Source organism: Bos taurus, chromosome 6, assembly GCF_002263795.3.
Source record: "Bos taurus isolate L1 Dominette 01449 registration number 42190680 breed Hereford chromosome 6, ARS-UCD2.0, whole genome shotgun sequence".
Taxonomy (NCBI): domain Eukaryota; kingdom Metazoa; phylum Chordata; class Mammalia; order Artiodactyla; family Bovidae; genus Bos; species Bos taurus.
The window spans coordinates 46,021,480-46,041,575 of record NC_037333.1 but is presented as its reverse complement, the minus strand read 5'-3'; the positions used below and the strand labels follow the sequence as shown (position 1 = coordinate 46,041,575).

Genomic DNA, 20,096 nt, shown 5'->3' with positions numbered 1-20,096 from the left:
GATTTTCCCTACAAAAAGTCATCGAGATGCTTGAAGAAGTGGTAATCCACTGGTGAGAGGTCAGGTGAATATGGCAGATGAGGCATAAATTCATACTCCAATTTGTTCAACTTCTGAAGTGTTGGTTGTGTGACATGCAGTCAGGCATAGTCATGGAGAAGAATTGGGCCCTTTCTGTTAACCAGTAACTGTTGCACACATGCAGTTTTCCATGCATCTCATTGATTTGCTGAGCATACGTCTAAGATGTAATGGTTTCACCAGGATTCAGAAATGTGTAGTGGATCAGATTGGCAGCAGACCACCAAACAGTGACCATGATCATTTTTTGGTGCAAGTTTGGCTTTGGGAAGTGCTTTGGAGCTTCTTCTCTGTCCAACCATTGAGCTGGTCATCTCCAACTGTTGTATAAAATCCACTTTTTATGGCATGTCACAATCTGATAGAAAAATGGTTCTTTGTTGTTGCATAGAATAAGAGAAGACAACACTTCAAATCAACATTTTTTTTCAGTTAGCTCATGAGGCACCCACTTATTCCACTTATTGAGCTTTTTTGCCTTTCCAACTTGTTTCAAAAGCCAAACAACCATAGAATGGTCGACGCTGAGTTCTTAAGCAACTTCTCATGTAGTTGTAAGAGGATCGACTTCAACGACTGCTCTCAATTGGTCAAGTCTCAACTTGTGGGCTTTCCCAGTGGCTTAGACAGTAAAGAATCTGCCTGTAATGCAGGAGACCCGGGCACGATCCCTGGATCAGGAAGATCCCCGAAGAAGGAAATGGCAACCTACTCCATTATTCTTGCCTGGAAAATCCCATGGACAGAGGAGCCTAGTGGGCTACAGTCCATGGGGTCACAGAGTTGGACATGACTGAGCAACTAACACACACACAAATTCTGATGGCTGGCCAATACATTCCTCATCTTCAAGGCTTTGCAAAACTTCTTGAGCCATCACTGTACATTAATTAGCAGTTCCTGGGCCAAATGCATTGTTGATGTTGTGAGTTGTCTCTGCTGCTTTACGACCCGTTTTGAACTGGAATAAAAAAATCGCTCAAATTTGCTTTTTGTCTAACATAATTTCTATAGTTTAAAATAAATATAATCAGCAAGTAATAAGACATTAGCAAAAAAACATAAATTGAGAAATGCACATTCAAATGATGTATAACATAACCACATTTACTTGAGAACATATTCCAGTATCAAATGGCAAAGTTCAACAATGCAAAACAGCAATTACTTTTGCACCAACCTAATACTATCATCTCACCATGAGAGCAAAACTTTATCTTATTCATTGGTTTATTCCCTGGGCCTTGAACTGTGTCTTACACATAGTAAATACTCAATAGATACTTGTTCAATCATCAAAATAAATAATAACAGTGAATTAATAGATGTGGAGTTCAAAATAGAAAGGAACAAAAATATTCCTTCAAGGCAGTAACCTCCAAATGAAGTTATAATTTATACAGATCATTAACCTCTTATTTGCAATTCTGAAATAGAAAAAGCTTTGGAAAAAGTTTTGTCATTACTGCTTATATTCTGAAGCTTCAGGCTTTTTTATAAAATTGAGAAACAACTATTAACTTATTAGATCCCAAATTACAATAAAAAGAAATACTTAAAGAAAAAGTACTTTTAAAGAAAAGCAAAATGCCACAGCAGACTTTGAATTTCTTAAGTAAGGATGCTTTTCATAATCTTTTACCACTAAGTATTTGATACATAGTAGGTACTCAGATATGCAGATGACACCACCCTTATGGCAGAAAGTGAAGAAGAACTAAAAAGCCTCTTGATGAAAGTGAAAGAGGAGAGTGAAAAAGTTGGCTTAAAGCTCAACAGTCAGAAAACTAAGAACATGGCATACGGTCCCATCACTTCATGGGAAATAGATGGGGAAACAGTGGAAACAGTGGCTGACTTTATTTTTCTGGGCTCCAAAATCACTGCAGATAGTGACTGCAGCCATGAAATTAAAAGACGCTTACTCCTTGGAAGGAAAGTTATGACCAACCTAGACAGCATATTAAAAAGCAGAGACATTACTTTGCCAACAAAGGTTCATCTAGTCAAGGCAATGGTTTTTCCAGTGGTCATGTATGGATGTGAGAGTTGGATTATAAAGAAAGCTGAGCGCTGAAGAATTGATGCTTTTGAACTGTGGTGTTGGAGAAGACTCTTGAGAGTCCATTGGACTGCAAGGAGATCCAACCAGTCCATCCTAAAGGAGATCAGTCCTGGGTTTTCACTGGAAGGACTGATGTTGAAGCTGAGACTCCAATACTTCGGGCATCTGATGCGAAGAGCTGACTCATTTGAAAAGACCCTGATGCTGGGAAAGATTGAGGGCAGGAGGAGAAAGGGAAGACAGAGGATGAGATGGTTGCATGGCATCACCGACTCAATGGACATGGGTTTGGGTGGATTCTGGGAGTTGGTAATGGACAGGGAGGCCTGGCGTACTGTGGTTCATGGGGTTGCATAGAGTCAGACACGACTGAGAGACTGAACTGAACTGAAGGTACTCAATATATATTGTCAGAATGGACACTAAGAAGAACTGGGATTTGTTTCATTTAACAAAGACATGTTGAGTACCTTTCTCATAGTAGTCATTATGCTGGGTATATAAGACAGCAGAACAAGAGACACAGAGTCTTTCCCTGTCTTTATGAAGCAGACTTTAGTGGGGAAGGATGATGCTTAAATACTACAAAAAATAAAGTTCCAGGTACTATGGATCCCAAAAAGAAAGGAGTAGATAAACTAAACTAGAAGGTTATGGAAATTCTATAAAACTTAGACAGTCACGGCTGAAGAGGAGAGACTGAAGAAGAGTACCACCAAGCTGTGTGGGCCTAATCAAGGACTTTGTTCATTCTCCTAAGGGCAATGAGAAGCACTGAGGGATTTTAAACAAAGGAGTGTATTTCATTTGGACTTTAATTCAGACTTCTACTTTCTGAGCACTTACTATGTGCCAGGCATGTTATCTTGTTCAATCCTGACAGAATTGGCCTTGTATTTCCAAATTGTATGGAGGAGCTGGTGGCTGATCAGCATCCCTATATACAACAAAAAGAAGAGCCAAACAAACAGAAATCCAACTATATATAGACAGAAGAGGGTTGTTAAGAGAACAAGAACTAGAGTAACAGAAAGGGGAAAATCTTGAGAGACATACTGGCTGCTGTAGCCACATCTTCCCTTGGATCATTATTCTGAGCATGAACTGAAGGCTGACAATCGGGACAAACCCAGTACCAACCCTGGTGGAGGGCTGCCAAGGGAGGACAGAGGAATAAGCATAGCTTTGGCACAGACTCGGGAGATCTTAAGCACATGGCCAGTTTTCTCAAGAAATTTTTGAATATTAAAACTGTGTGGGGTAGAAGGCTACAAACCTAAGCACAAGACTTGTGAAAAAGTTCTTTAGCAGTCTGACCAGAAAAAGGTTAGAGTCTGGGACCCAAGGAGGAAAGCACCCTTAGAATATATCAAATTCATAGCTGAAAACTTGTGAGAGCCAGGGAAGAAACAGAGGAAAGAAAATTAAGCCTGAAAGTAAAACTCAAGTCTCAACCCAGCACACTCCCTAATTGGATAAAGGGAATCAGTCACAAGAGTATCGGCCCAGGGGGTGGTAGCGTTGTGGTGATCAGTCCCCCATTCATATCTGACTCTTTGGGACCCCATGGACTGTAGCCTACCAGGTTCCTCTGACCATGGGATTCCCCAGGCAAGAATACTGGAGTGGGTTGTCATTTCCTCCTTCAGAGGATCTTCCCGACTCATGTATTGAACCCATGTCTCTTGCGTTTCCTGCATTGGCAGGCAGATTCTTTATCACTGTGCCACTGGGGAAGCCCAGGAGAGGAGAGAGTGAATCCTTAAAAAAGGGAAGATATCATCAGGAGGCATTACAATTTTTTGGACACAATGTCTGGCATAAAATAAAAATTATTAGGCATGCCAACAGACAAAATTAGATTAACAAAAGATAAGGAAAAATAACACCACAGACAGATCTACATGTGATACAGATATTGGTGTTAACTGACAAAGACTTTAGAACAATTATATTTTTTTTAAAGAGAAAGAACTGGACAAAGTAGATGAAAAGCAGGTAATTTTACCTAAGAATTGGAATCAATAAAAGAGAACCATTTGGAAATTTAGAACTGAAAAATAACACTAAATATAAGTAAGAATTCATTAGATACATTTACCAAGAGATATAAAAATAGCATAAAACAGGATTCATGAATTGAAAGGAGATGGTAAAGATTCTGCCTGCAATGTGGGAGACCTGGGTTCAACCCCTAGGTTGGGAAGATGCCCTGGAGAAGGGAAAGGCTACCTGCTCCAGTATTCTTGCACTGGATAATTCCATGGACAAAGGAACCTTGCAGGCTACAGTCCACGGGGTCGCAGAGTCTGACACAACCGAGAAACTTTCACTTTCACTAAAGACATCATCAAACAAATAAAACTGAGGAGACTGTCACCAGAAAATCTGAACTAAAAGAAATACTAAGAGTTTTATAGGAGAAAAATAATCCCAGGGTAAATAAAGATATATAGAAGGGAATTATAAGAAACAAGAATAAAAATTGGTTAAGATGAGTAACCAACTGATGGAATTCCAGTTGAGCTATTTCAAATCCTGAAAGATGAGGCTGTGAAAGTGCTGCATTCAATATGCCCGCAAATTTGGAAAACTCAGCAGTGGCCACAGGACTGGAAAACTGATCCACACAGGACTGGAAAAGGTCAGTTTTCATTCCAATCCCAAAGAAAGGCAATGCCAAAGAATGCTCAAACTACCGCACAATTGCACTCATCTCATATGCTAGGAAAGTAATGCTCAAAATTCTCCAAGCCAGGCTTCAGCAATACGTGAACCATGAACTCCCAGATGTTCAAGCTGGTTTTAGAAAAGGCAGAGGAACCAGAGATCAAATTGCCAACATCCGCTGGATCATGGAAAAAGCAAGAGAGTTCCAGAAAAACATCTATTTCTGCTTTATTGACTATGCCAAAGCCCTTGACTGTGTGGATCACAAGAAACTGTGGAAATTCTGAAAGAGATGGGAATACCAAACCACCTGACCTGCCTCTTGAGAAACCTATATGCAGGTCAGGAGGCAACAGTTAGAACTGGACATGGAACAACAGACTGGTTCCAAATAGGAAAAGGAGTACGTCAAGGCTGTATACTGTCACCCTGCTTATTTAACTTATATGCAGAATACATCATGAGAAACGTTAGGCTGGAAGAAGCACAAGCTGGAATCAAGATTGCTGGGAGAAATATCAATAACCTCAGATATGCAGATGACACCACCCTTATGGCAGAAAGTGAAGAGGAATAAAAAGCCTCTTGATGAAAGTGAAAGAGGAGAGTGAAAAAGTTGGCTTAAAGCTCAACATTCAGAAAACGAAGATTATGGCATCTGGTCCCATCACTTCATGGGAAATAGATGGGGAAACTGTGGAAACAGTATCAGACTTTATTTTCTGGGGCTCCAAAATCACTGCAGATGGTGACTGCAGCCATGAAATTAAAAGACGCTTACTCCTTGGAAGGAAAGTTATGACCAACCTAGATAGCATATTCAAAAGCAGAGACATTACTTTGCCAACAAAGGTTCGTCTAGTCAAGGCTACGGTTTTTCTAGTGGTCAAGTATGGATGTAAGAGTTGGACTGTGAAGAAAGCTGAGCACCGAAGAATTGATGCTTTTGAACTGTGGTGATGGAGAAGACTCTTGAGAGTCCCTTGGACTGCAAGGAGATCCAACCAGTCCATTCTGAAGGAGATCAGCCCTGGGATTTCTTGGGAAGGAATGATGCTAAAGCTGAAACTCCAATACTTTGGCCACCTCATGTGAAGAGTTGACTCATTGGAAAAGACTCTGATGCTGGGAGGGATTGGGGGCAGGAGGAGAAAGGAACGCCAGAGGATGAGATGACTGGATGGCATCACCAACTCGATGGACATGAGTTTGGGTGAACTCCGGGAGTTGGTGATGGACAGGGAGGCCTGGCGTGCTGCGACTCATGGGGTCACAAAGAGTCGGACATGACTGAGCGACTGAACTGAACTGAACTGAAGATGAGTAACTATTGACTAAATGCTTATGTTACAAAACACTGATAGCAATGTCCTATGGAATTTAAAATAAAATGCACAACAAAAATAACACAAAAGGAAAGAGGTGTAATAACTAAAGTTTCTAAGTTCTAGCATTACATTACAGGAAAATAGTAAAAAAATAATAAAATAGTTTATTCAAGAGTACAATTAATCAAAATAAATGTTGTAACCTCTAAGGCAGCTATATAAAGAACAGTAAAACACTGTGTATCTACCACATTAATGGAGAAGAAAAACAAAAAACAATTAAAATATTTGAATGATATTTAATAACCCAAGAGAATATAAAAAAGAGAGAAAACAGAATATGAAGCAAAATTAAAAACCCAAATATTAAGACCAATAATATAAAACCAAATAAATCAGTAAAATCATTAAATGTAAATACACTAACTAATAAAATTAAAATATTTGTCAGCCTGGATTTAAAAGACAACTATATTGATGATTTTGATACAGAAAGGGTGAAAATAAAAGTATGAAAAAAGTCATACCTTGCAATCACTAATCAAAAAAAGCTGCTGTGGCTATACTAACATCAGACAAAACAGACTTTAAGGCAAGAACCTTACTAGAAATAAAGGACATTTCATAATGATTAAGGGATTAATCCATCAGGAAGTTATCACAATATAGATCTATGTACAACCAATGAAACAGCCTTAAAATTTAAAAATTGAGAGAAATAAAAGAAATAGATAAATATACAGTCATGATAGGAGATTTAAACATATTTCTTTGAATAGCTGGTAACAATCAGAAAAAAATTCAGTAAGATTATAGAAAAGCTGAACAGTATAATTGACACCTGGATTTCAGTGACATATACACAGATAACCTGACCCAACAATGACAGGACACATTCTTTCATTCTTTACAAGTGCCCATGGGATACAAAGCAAAACTGACTCTACGCGAGGCTGCAAAGCAAGCCTCAACAACGTCCAAAAGATTTAACCAGTCAGAGGAGGTCTCTGACAACACTGATATTAAGTTGGAAATCAATAACAATGACATGGTATTATACATAGAAAATGCTAAAGATGCCATCAGAAAAATATTATAGAAGAGCTTCTTCAAGAATAAAGTTGAAGAATACAAAGCTAATATACAGAAATGTTACATTTCTATACATTAATAATCAACAATAAAGAAATTAAGGAAACAATCCCATTTACCATCTCATCAAAACCAAGAAAATATCTCAGAATTAACCCACTTAAGAAAACAAAAATCCTATACCCAGAAAACTGTTAGACACTGATGAAAGAAACTGAAGATGACACAAATAGAAAGATATACCGTGCTCTTGTTTTGGAAGAATCAATACTGCCATTTACAGCAACATGGATGCATTACGCTCAGTGAAATAAATCAGAGAAAGACAAAATGCTATGTGATATCACTTCTATGTGAAATCTAAAAAAAAATTTTAAACTAGTGAATAAACAAAAAAGAAACAGACTTACTGATACAGAGAACAAACTAGTAGTTACCAGTGGGAACAGGAAAAAGAGAGGGACAATACAAACTAGCTACAGTTTGTAATTAAAAGCTACTTTGTAACTAAAAGCTATAAGGATATATTGTACAAACAGTGAACACAGCCAACATTTCATAGTAACTATAAGTGGAGAATATGTGTGCTCAGTCCCTTGGTCATGTCTGACTCTTTGTGACCCCATGGACTGCAGCCCACCAGGCTCCTCTGTCCACGGGATTTTTCAGGCAAGAGTACTGGAGTGAGTTGCCATTTCCTTCTTTAAGGGATTTTCTTGACCCAGGGATGGAACCTGCATCTCCTGTGTCTCCTGCCTGGCAGGTGGATTCTTTATCACTGAGCCACCTGAAAGTACAGCCTTTAAAAACTGTGAATCACAATACTGTACACCTATAACTTATATAAATATTGTACATCAACTAAACTTCAAAGAATACCAAAAAAAAAAGGAAATCCCAATTAAAAAATCCAAAAAAAAAGAAAATTTCAATAGCTTGGAAATTAGGTAATATACCTGATGATAACCCTTGGATCAAATCTTTAAAGTGACAAAAAATATTAGAGAATGTTTTATACAAAAGAATATTAAAAAAATATGACTCATTAAAGCTGGAATATAGTTAAAGCAGTGCTTAGGGGGAAGTTATAGTTTTAAATGGATATTTTAGAAAGGAAAAAATGTCTTGAAACTTATGTTCTAAGTTTCCATCTCAAGAAACTATAAAACGGTAGCAAATCAATCTCATAGAAAGTAGGAGAAATTAATAATAAAGATATGATCTAAAATTAAGAGAAAAACAGTAAAGCCACAATTGGTTCTTTGATTAGTAAAATTAATAAACACCTAGCAAAACTGTTCAAAAACACATATGCACACAAATTTTCATTATAGGAAACTGATAGATTTTTCAGACATTAAAAAGAAATAAAAGTTTGTTTTAGACAACTAGACACCAATGATTTATATCATTTATTTTTAAAATATTTATTTAACTGCAGAATAATTACAAAATTGTGATGGTTTTTGTCATACATCAAGAAGAATCGGCCACAGGTATACAACTAAATGGGCTTCTCTGGTGGCTCAGACAGTGGAGATTTCACCCAATGCAGGAGACCTGGGTTCCATCCCTGGGTTGGGAAGATCCCCTGCAGGAGAGCATGACAACCCACTCCAGTATTCTTGCCTGGAGGATCCCATGGACAGAAGAGCCTGACAGGCTGCAGTCCATGGGGTCACAGAGAGTCGGACATCACTGAGTGACTAAGCACGCAGGCACATACATTTAAATAAACGAACTCTTTGAAAAACACAACTTATCAAAACTGACAATAGAAGGAATAGAAAATCTGAATACTCCTATATCTATTAAAAATGAGTCCGTTCTTTAAACTCTTGCCAATACTAAAACATAACAAAGTTGCAGGACTGACAACTTCAGCTTATTATCAAGCTACCAAAATCAAGAAAATGTGGTAATGTTAAAAACACAGACAGTAGATCCCTGTGCTATATACCGTTGGTCCTTATTAGTTATCTATTTTATATGTTTCTACGTATATGTGTATACGTTGATCCCAATCTCTTATTTATCCCTATCCTGCCTACCCCTTTTGCCCCAGTAACCATAAAATTGTTTTCTACATCTAGAACTCTACCTCTCTTTTGTAAATTAGTTCATTTGTACCATTTTTCTGTTGTTGCTGTTGTTCATTGTTCAGTTGCTAAGTTCCTTTGCAACTCCAAGGACTGCCGCATGCCAGGTTTCCCTGTCTTTCGCTATCTCCCAGAGTTTGCTTAAACTCATGTCCATTGAGTCAGTGATGCCATTCAACCATCTCATCCTTTGTTATACCCTCAATCTTTCCCAGTATCAGGGTCTTTTCCAATGAGTCAGTTCTTAGCATCAGGTGGCTAAAGTATTGGTGCTTCAGCTTCAGCAGCGGTCATTTCAATGAATATTCAGGACTGATCTTAAGGATTGACTGGTTTGATCTCCCTGCAGTCCAAGGGACTCTCAAGAGTCTTCTCCAACACCACAGTTCAAAAGCATCAATTCTTCAGCGCTCAGCCTTCTTTATGGTCAACTCTCACATCCATACATGACTACTGAAAAACCCTAGCTTTGACTATACAGACTATTGTCAACAAAGTGATATCAGTGATGTCTAGGGTTTGTCATAGCTTTTCTTCCAAAGAACAAGCATCTTTTAATGTCATGGCTGCAGTCACCATCTGCAGTGATTTGGGCCCAGGAAATAAAATCTGTCACTGTTTCCACTTTTTCTCCATCTATTTGCCATGAAGTGATGGGACCAGATACCATAATCTTAGTTTTTTAAATGTTCTAATGTTTCTAATGAAAGTGAAGATACCATTAGAATGATATCATTAAAGTGGTATCATCTGTATATCTGAGGTTGCTATTTCTCCTGGCAATCTTGATTCCATCTTGTGATTCATCCAGCCTGGCATTTCACATGATGTACTCTGCATATAAGCTAAATAAGCAGGGTGGCAATATACATCCTTGACATAACTCCTTTCCCAATTTGGAACCAGTCTGTTGTTCCATGTCTGGTTCTAACTGTTGTTTCTTGACCTGAATACACTTTCACAGAAGCCAGATAAGGTAGTTTGGTATTCTTATCTCTTGAAGAATTTTCCAGTTTGTTGTGATCCACACAGTCAAAGGCTTCAGTGTAGTTAATGAAACAGAAGCAGCTGTTTGTCTGAAATTCCATAGCTTTTACTATCATCCAATGGAGGTTGACAATTTGATCTCTGGTTCCTCTGTCTTTTCTAAATCCAGCTCGCACATCTGGAAGTTCTCAGTTCATATATTGTTAAAGCCTAGCTTGAGGGATTTTGAGTTTTACTTTGCTAGCATGTGAAATGAGTGCAACTGTAGACTAGTATGAACATTCTTTTTATTGCCTTTCTTTGGGATTGGAATGAAAACTGACCTTTTCCAGTCCTGTGGCCACTGCTGAGTTTCCCAAATTTGTTGGCATATTGAGTGCAGCACCTTAACAGTATCATCTTTTAGGATTTTAAATAGCTCCACTAGAATTCTATCACCTCCACTAACTTTGCAGTAATGCTTCCTAAGGTCACTTGACTTCACACTGCAGGATGTCTGGCTCTAGGTGAGTGATCACATCATCGTGGTTATCTGGGTCATTAAGATCTTGTTTGTACAGTTCTTCTGTGTATTCTTGCCACCTTTTCTTAATATCTTCTGCTTCTGTTAGATCCTTGCCATTTCTGTCCTTTATCGAGCCCATCTTTGCATGAAATGTTACCTTGGTATCTCCACTTTTCTTGAAGAGATCTCTAGTCTTTCCCATTCTATTGTTTTCCTCTGTTTCTTTGCATTGTTCACTTAAGAAGGCTTTCTTATCTCTCCTTGGTATTCTCCGGAACTCTGCATTCAGTTGGGTACATTTTTCCTTTTCTCCTTTGCCTTTCACTTCTTTTCTTTCTCAGCAATTTGTAAGGCCTCCTCAGACAACCACTTTGCCTTCTTGCATTTCTTTTTCTTGGGGATGTTTGGTCGCTGCGTCTCATACAATGTTATGAACCTCTGTCCACAGTTCTTCAGGCACTCTGTATACCAAATCTAATGCTATTTGTCACCTCTACTGTACAATCATAAGGGATTTGATTTTGGTTATATTTGAATGATCCAGTGGTTTTCCCTATTTTGTTCAATTTAAGTCTGAATTTTGCAATAAGGAGTTCATGAACTGAGCTGACAAAACAGTCAGCTTCAGGTCTTGTTTTTGCTGACCACAAAACTCCATCTTTGGCTGCAAAGAATATAATACAGATTGGTATATACTATAGATTGGTATATAACTTTTTTTAGATTCCACAGGTAAGTGACATCATGTGACATTTGCCCTTCTCTGACTTACTTTACTCAGTATGACGATCTCTAGGTCCATCCATGTTACTGCAAATGGTATCATTTCATTCTTTTTTATGTCTGAGTAATATTTCTTTCTATACATCTACCACATCTTCTTTATCCATTCCCTCTGTCAATGGACATATAGGTTGCTTCCATGTCTTGCTACTGTAAATAGTAAACAGTGCAGCAGTGAATATTAGGATGTATGTATCTTTTCAAATTATGGTTTTCTCTGGGTATATGCCCAGGAGTGGGATTGCTGGATCATATGGTAACTCTATTTTTAGTTTTTTAAGGAACCTCCACACTGTTCTCTACAGTGGCTGTACCAATTTATATTCCCACCAACAGTGTAGGAGGGTTCCCTTTTATCTACACCCTCTCCATCATTTATTATTTATAATCAATTTATCTTTGACAAAAGAGCAAAAGCAATTCAATGGAGCAAAGACAGTCCTTTTAACAAACTGTACTAGGACAACTGGACATCCGCATGCCAAATATACATATGTGTGTGTGAGTATAATATATATATTTTAATGGATCATAAATGTAAACCCCAGAACTATAAGACTTCTAAAAGATAACATGGGTGAAAATCTAAGTGACCCTGGTTTTGGAGATTAACTCTTAGACATACTACCAAAAACATGATCCATAAACGAAAAAAACTGGTAAGCTGGACTTCATTAAAATTAAAAATTTCTCTGGAAAGTTACTGCTAAGAGAATGAAAAGACTGGCTACAGATTGGGAGAAGATATTTGCAAAGCACATATCTGATAAAGGGCTTGTACCCTAAACATACTCTTAAAACTCTTAAAACTCAACAATAAGAACACCCAAATAAAAACGGGAAAAGACCTGAACAGACATCGCACCAAAGAAAACATACAGAGAGCATATAAACATATGAGAAGATATTCCTTATCATATGTCACTGCTGCTGCTAAGTCACTTCAGTCGTGTCCAACTCTGTGCGATCCCATAGACGGCAGCCCACCAGGGTCCCCCGTCCCTGGGATTCTCCAGGCAAGAACACTGGAGTGGGTTGCCGTTTCCTTCTCCAAATGTCACTAGGGAACTGTAAATTAAAACAACAGTGAGATATCACAACACACCTATTAGAACGGCTAAAATCTAAGCCACTGGTAACACCAAATTCTGGCAAGAACATGGAGCAACAGGAACGGTCATTCAAGGCTGGTGGGAATGCAGAATGGTACAACCACAACAGAAGACAAGCTGTCAGTTTCCACCAAAGTCTTACAAACCAGAAATTATGCTTCTTGGTATTTAGCCAAATTAGCTGAAAACTTATGTCAACACAAAAATCTACCCAGGAATGTTTATAACCAGTTTTATTCATAACTGCCAAACTTGAAAGCAACCAAGATGTCCTTCAAAAGACAGTGAATGTACAAACGAACTGATATACCCTCACAATATAATATTATTCAGGAAAAAAAAAAGCTGTCAAGGCACAAAAAGATATACAGTAACATAAGGCACATTGCCAAGTAAAAGAAGTTAATCTGAACAGCTACATACTGTATAATTACAGCAGTGAGACATTCTTAAGGGCAAAACTAGAGACAGTAAAGGCCAAGTGGTTGCTGGGGGCTTGAAAGGAGGGAGGAATGAATAGGCAGAGCACAGAGGGTTTTCAGGACAGTGAAGCGTGACCAACCTAGACGACATAATAAAAAGCAGAGACATTACTTTGCCAACAAAAGTCTATCTAGTCAAAGCTATGGTTTCCCCAGTAGTCATGTATGGATGTGAGAGTTGGACTATAAAGAAAGCTGAGTGCTGAAGAATTGATGCTTTTGAACCATAGTGTTGGAGAAGACTCTTGAGCATCCCTTGGACTTCAAGGAGATCCAACCAGTCCACCTAAAGGAAATCAGTCCTGAATATTCATTGGAAGGACTGATACTGAAGCTGAAACTCCAATACTTTGACCACCTGATGCAAAGAACTGACTCATTTGAAAAGGCCCTAATGCTGGGAAAGATTGAAGGCAGGAGGAGAAGGGGATGACAGACGATGAGATGGTTGGATGGCATCACCGACTCGATGGACATGAGTTTGAGTAAACTCTGGGAGTTGGTGATGGACAGGGAGGTCCATAGGGTCGCAAAGAACTGGACACGACTGAGCAACTGAATGAACTGAACTGAAGTTATTCTGTAAGATACTGGAATAGTAGATACATGGTATCACACATTTGTTGAAACCCATACAATACAAAGAGTGAGCCATGATGTAAAATGTGGACTTTAACAGTAATGTATCAGTATCAACTGGTTCACCAATAGTAACAAATGTAGCACACTAATGCAAGATGCTAATAGGGAAATCGTGTGTAAGGAGAGGAGATGTATGAGAACTCTGTATTTCTGCCCAATTTTTCTGCAAGCCTAAAACCATCCTAAAAAATAAAGCTTTAGTAATTAAAAAAAAAAAAACCTTCTCAAAAGAAAATCTGAGTGACACAGGCTTCAAAGGAGACTTCTTCTAAACATTTAATAAAGAAATAACAAACACTGTCTTGTAACACTCTTGCATCAAATAGAAAAGAAAAAAGGAGGTGAACACTTCTGTACCATTTTATCAGGCCAGCATAACCTTGATACAAACTTTTCAAAGACATTACAAGAAAGTAAAATTACAGACCAACCTTTCTCACTGACATAGGTTCAATCCTTCAACACTTACTATTGGATTTCTGCTAATGTATAGGATGTGGAAAGTCAGAACAAGAAAATATTACTCCCACCCTAACAATGAGAAAGAGTGGTATAATCTACAAAATCTTAACTTTTGAACTCAACAGAAAAATGAAGTTTTAAGACAATCAAGTGAATTAAATTCCAAACAGTAACAAGCCCCTTTAAAGACAGATGGAACTACAAACTATTTAATATTTGACAAAGCACAGGAGGAAAAGGAGGCTACAGTACAATCAAGAAAGAAAAATGCAGCTAAAATTAACTGTTATAGATTAGATGTGGGCTAGTATGTCAGTTCAGAGAAGGCAATGGCACCCTACTCCAGTACTCTTGCCTGGAATATCCCATGGACGGAGGAGCCTGGTAGGCTGCAGTCCATGGGGTCGCTAAGAGTCGGACACGACTGAGCGACTTCACTTTCACTTTCATGCATTGGAGAAGGAAATGGCAACCCACTCCAGTAGTCTTGCCTAGAGAATCTCAGGGATGGGGCAGCCTGGTGGGCTGCCGTCTCTGGGGTTGCACAGAGTCGGACATGACTGAAGCGACTTAGCAGCAGCAGTATGTCAGTTTAGAAACACTGGGAGCTCAAAACACAGGGGAATTCACACTTGCATGCTCTTTTGCCAAGGTCTCCATCAGGGTTGAGGGTAGAGCAGGGAACTGCAAAAGGTCCCTTTCTGTGGCACAGGTGTGCAAGAAAGGATAGGCCACCACTACAAAAACAGCATACAACCATGCCACATTGCCCAAACTCCCCTCTCATTTGAGGAAGAGGCCTTAAACCTCTGGAAAAGGCAGAGGTTCTGGGTGTATGCCAGTGTACTCAGTCATGTCTGACTCTTTGTGACCCCATGGACTGTAGCCCACCAGGCTCCTCTGTCCATGGGATTTACCCAGCAAGAATACTGGAGTGGGTTGCCATGCCCTCCTCCAGGGGATCTTCTTGACCCAAGGATCAAACCCACATTTCCTGAACCAGCAGGCAGGTTCTTTACCACTTAGGCACAGAGGAAGCCTCTGGGGATTATGATTGACGAAAAACTACCTTCCTCATGGAAACATAAGAAAACTCTCGCAGGCCCCAAATCCTATACCAGTACAAAGCAGAGGAAAGTCAGCACTAGGGAGAAGGAGGAATCTCTCACCCGTTATGTGCCACAAGACAAACTTCAGCTGCCAAAAGCAAAAGAGAAAGGAGCGCTGTCAAAAAGCAACTGTACTCCAATAAAAATTAAAAATTAATTTAAAAAATAAAAATAAAAAGCAAAGCATTGGATGACAGGTTGGCTGTTCCTTATAAACTATTCTTACATATAATCCAGCAATTACAATCCTTGGTATTTACCCAAATGAGTTGGAAATGTCTCCACCCGAAAACCTGCACATGAATGTTTGCAGCAGCTTTATTCATAACTGCCAAAAGTTGAAAGCAGCCGATATCTTTCAGTAAATGGGCAAGCAGTTGTACATCCAGGCAATGGAATATTCAGTTCAGTTCAGTTCAGTCGCTCAGTCATGTCCGACTCTGCAACCCCATGAATCGCAGCATGCCAGGCCTCCCTGTCCATCACCAACTCCCGGAGTTCACTCAAACTCATGTCCATTGAGTCGGTGATGCCATCCAGCCATCTCATCCTCTGTCGTCCCCTTCTCCTCCTGCCCCCAGTCCCTCCCAGCATCAGGGTCTTTTCCAATGAGTCAACTCTTCGCATGAGGTGGCCAAAGTATTGGAGTTTCAGCTTTAGCATCATTCCTTCCAAAGAAATCCCAGGGCTGATCTCCTTCAGAATGGACTGGTTGGATCTCCTTGCAGTCCAAGGGACTCTCAAGAGTCTCCTCCAACACCACAGTTCAAAAGCATCAATTCTTCGTCTCTCAGCTTTCTTCACAGTCCAACTCTCACATCCATACATGACCACTGGAAAAACCATAGCCTTGACTAGACAGACCTTTGTTGGCAAAGTAATATCTCTGCTTTTCAATATGCTATCTAGGTTGGTCATAACTTTCCAAGGAGTAAGTGTCTTTTAATTTCATGGCTGCAATCACCATCTGCAGTCAGCCTGCTTATTTAACTTATATGCAGAATACATCATGAGAAACGCTGGACTGGAAGAAGCAGAAGCTGGAATCAAGATTGCCGAGAGAAATATCAAAACCTCAGATATGCAGATGACACCACCCTTATGGCAGAAAGTGAAGAGGAACTAAAAAGCCTCTTGATGAAAGTGAAAGAGGAGAGTCAAAAAGTTGGCTTAAAGCTCAACATTCAGAAAACTAAGATCATGGCATCTGGTCCCATCACTTCATGGGAAATAGATGGGGAAACAGTGGAATGGAGTATTACTCAGCACTAAAAAAAAATAAGCTATCAAGCTATAAACAGATGGTGGAAACTTAAATACATATACTAAGTGAAAGAAGCCAATCTGAAAAGGCTACATATTGTATGACTTCAACTACATATATGACATCCTGAAACAAGCAAAACTATGGAGACAGTAAAAAGATAAGTGGCTGCCTGAGGTTCAGGGGGAGGAAGGGATGAGCAAGAGAAGCACAGTATTTTTACAATATCAAAAACCATGCTGTACAATGTTAGATACATGTCATTATTTATTTGTTAAAATAAAGAGTCCACAACAATAGTCAACTATAAACTATGAAATCTGAGAAAAAAACTTAACATCAATTAGTAATAAAACTTTCAGAAAACAAGGAATAGAAGAGTGCTTCTTCAACTTAACAAAAAGCATCTAGACAACATCACAATGGAATCACTAGCCAGTGTAACAAGGCAAGAAAAATAATTAAAAGGCACACTGATTGGAAAGGAAGAAGTAAAATATCTTCATTCACAAACACCTGACTTGGAAAATCCTAAGTCATCTACAAAAAAAGGTATTATAACAAATACATAAGTTTAGTAAAGCCCCAGGATACATGGTAAATATACAAATATCAATTATATTTCTGTATACTAAGAACAAATGAAAAAAGAACAAATAATTGGAAACTGAAATAAGAAAAAAAAATCAGCATTTTAATAGTATCAAAAAACATGAAATACTTGGGGAAATTTTTAATAGAATGTATACAATAATCATATGTTGTTTAGTCACTAAGTTGTATCCAACTCTTTTGCCACCCCATGGACTGTAGACCACCAGGCTCCTCTGTCCATTGGATTTCCCAGGCAAAAATACTGGAGCAAGTATTTCCTTCTCCAGGGGATCTTCCAGGAATCAAACCCACATCTCCTACATTAGCAGGCAGATTCTTTACCACTAAGCCACCAGGGAAGCCTGATAAGCGACTTATGTCATACATAAAGAATCCATACAATTCACCAGTATGAGAACAAACACCATTTTTTTAAAGGCAAAAGATTTTAACAAACACCATTTTTTTAAAAGGCAAAAGATTTAGAGGAGTATAATTACAAATAAAAATTAATTAATTAAAAACTAACACCAAGCACTAGCAAGGACGCAGAGCAATCCTCATAATTGCTGTGGAAATGCAAAATAATACAGCCACTTTGGAAAAGTTTGGTAGGTTCTTATAGACATACACTTACCATACAATTCAGCAATTCCACTTCAGAGTATTTATTCAAGAGAAAAGAAAATTTTTAAAGAAAAAAAAAAACTATACCAGAAAGCATGTATCAGTTTTATTCATAATGTTTATAAATGGAAACAAACGATAACTCTGTAACTGAAAGTGCCCAGCAACCAAGGAATGGATAAACAAATCGTAGTACATTCAAACAATGAAATATTACTCAACAATAAAAAGAAACATAACTACTGAAATAGCAATTACATGAATGAATCTCAAATTATGCAAAATGACAGAAACCAAGCACAAAAATTCTCATACTGTATGATTCCATTTGTCACATTCACAAAAAAAGGCAAAGGTCTCCTGATCAATCTCTGCATCCAAAGAACCTAGCACATTAGAAAATAATGAATGCCTGGTGGGCCGTTGGAGGGGGAATCATTGCACGGAGGGTGGACAGCAAGGTCATAGAAGCCAAAGTCAAAAGGAACCTGGGGGCGCAAACACACCTGCAGGATGGAAACAGCGAAGGAAGGTATACTTCAACCTACCTCCAACGATTTCAGCAGCTTAAATAATTAGATTCTGTAAAGCTCTACATTATGAATGAATAGCCTCAGCGGTTCTCTGGCCTAAAAGAAAGGCATGATGCGCCCCACCCTACTTTAAAAATAAACCCGACGCCCAAGACTGAACAAGTGGAGCTTACAAGGGGCTAGGAGGATTTTCCGTGCCCAGGAGCGGAGCTGAAGAGGGCCGAGGCGGGCTCGGGCTTAGGTCTGCCGGAGGCCGAAAGAGCCGGGGCATTGCCACGGCCCCGCGGGTCTCCACCCCTTCCCACATCCTCACTTACCCAGGCCTGCCGTTCCAACTGAGCGTACAAATTAGAGCCTTTGAGCTTTTGGACTATCTGGGCAATAATGAGAGACAGATCCGACTCCTCCTGCAACATTTCCCCTGTCCTACCCCGCCAAGTAGCGGGGGCCGCTAGCGCGGAGAGCACTGGCCACGTTCGGGGTCCCACTCTAGACCAGTGACACTTCTCGGGGACCTTATTACGCTGGGACTCCTCCAGCGGGCGTTACTAGGCAACTGCCAGGCCGTGAGTCCGTTCCTCTCTGGTCCCCCCTCAAGCCTGAAGGCCCAGCACCTGCGTTCCGCTGGCAGAAAACGATCTTCGGAGTTGGGGGAGGGGAGAGTAGCTTTTCAATTCCATTGTTCCCGCTTAGTCTGTGGTGGAAAGGCAAGAATAGGGTCTCTTTCCTCCAGATCTACAGAGCCTCTGATGCATCAGGGGAAATCAGAAAGTTTTGTATTTTTGTGTTTTATTATGAAGGATCATTCCTTTTCCACTTTCCAGTCTCTACAGAAAACAGGGCAGTGCACACAATGAAATGGCAAATGACTTCCAAAACTTACAAGGCTCTGACCCTAACTGCGCGAACTTGGGCGAGGTGCTTAAAGTTAAGAACTCGGTTTCAGTCTCAGCAAAATAATACCCAGCTGACGAGATGCTGTGATGATTAGCTGAGATAACAATCGTGAGGGTGCCTAGCACTGTACTTAGCGCTCCACTTTATTTCCTTTTCTGCTTCTGGGGTCTTATGCCAGGAATAAATATACAATGTCTTCTCACCTAACAGCTACAATAATAAGCATTTTATTGACAGATTTTCTCTGAAGCATTGGCATTTCAGTGGTAGCTAAGACATTGTCCGAGTCTTAAGGAATGTGCCATCTAAATAGATTTCCTCTTCTTCCATGCACTCACTCATTCAATCAAAACTCAATTCAAAATTCATTCAGCTTTCAACTTACTGAGCTTTTCCATACAGGAAATCGTGTAGGCACAAAGGTAAATGAAACATGGTTCTTGACATTAATGTAACACAGCAAAAACTTTAAAGAGAACTAGAAGTATCTAATTGACATTCCAAAAGGCAGCTAATTTTGAAAGGTGTATGGAATAATACATGTATTAGAATAACCTCACCAAAATAATCAAGAATTAAATTCAAATATGTGCATGCATATATTTTAAGCAGAGAAAATGTAGGATTCCAAGAAAAGAGACCAAGATTGCTGGCAAAAACTACGCTAGTATAACTGCATTAAACTCTAATGTGCTTAGGCGCATTAAACTTAGCACGTTGAACTCTAATGTGCTTAGGCATAACAGATCTTCTGATTCAATAGG

The 20,096-nt window shown here is 39.2% G+C and overlaps 1 protein-coding gene across 1 annotated transcript in view; it reads right to left on the bottom strand.

Annotated features, from left to right (window-relative positions):
- TBC1D19 (TBC1 domain family member 19) overlaps positions 1–18,914 on the bottom strand; it is a 156,256-nt gene extending 137,342 nt beyond the window's left edge. The window contains exon 1 of the mRNA NM_001076938.1: positions 18,753–18,914. Within this exon, the coding sequence (NP_001070406.1) occupies positions 18,753–18,851 (99 nt within the window). The 5' untranslated portion in view covers positions 18,852–18,914. The remainder of the gene's footprint in view (positions 1–18,752) is intronic.
- Positions 18,915–20,096: the final 1,182 nt, after the last annotated feature.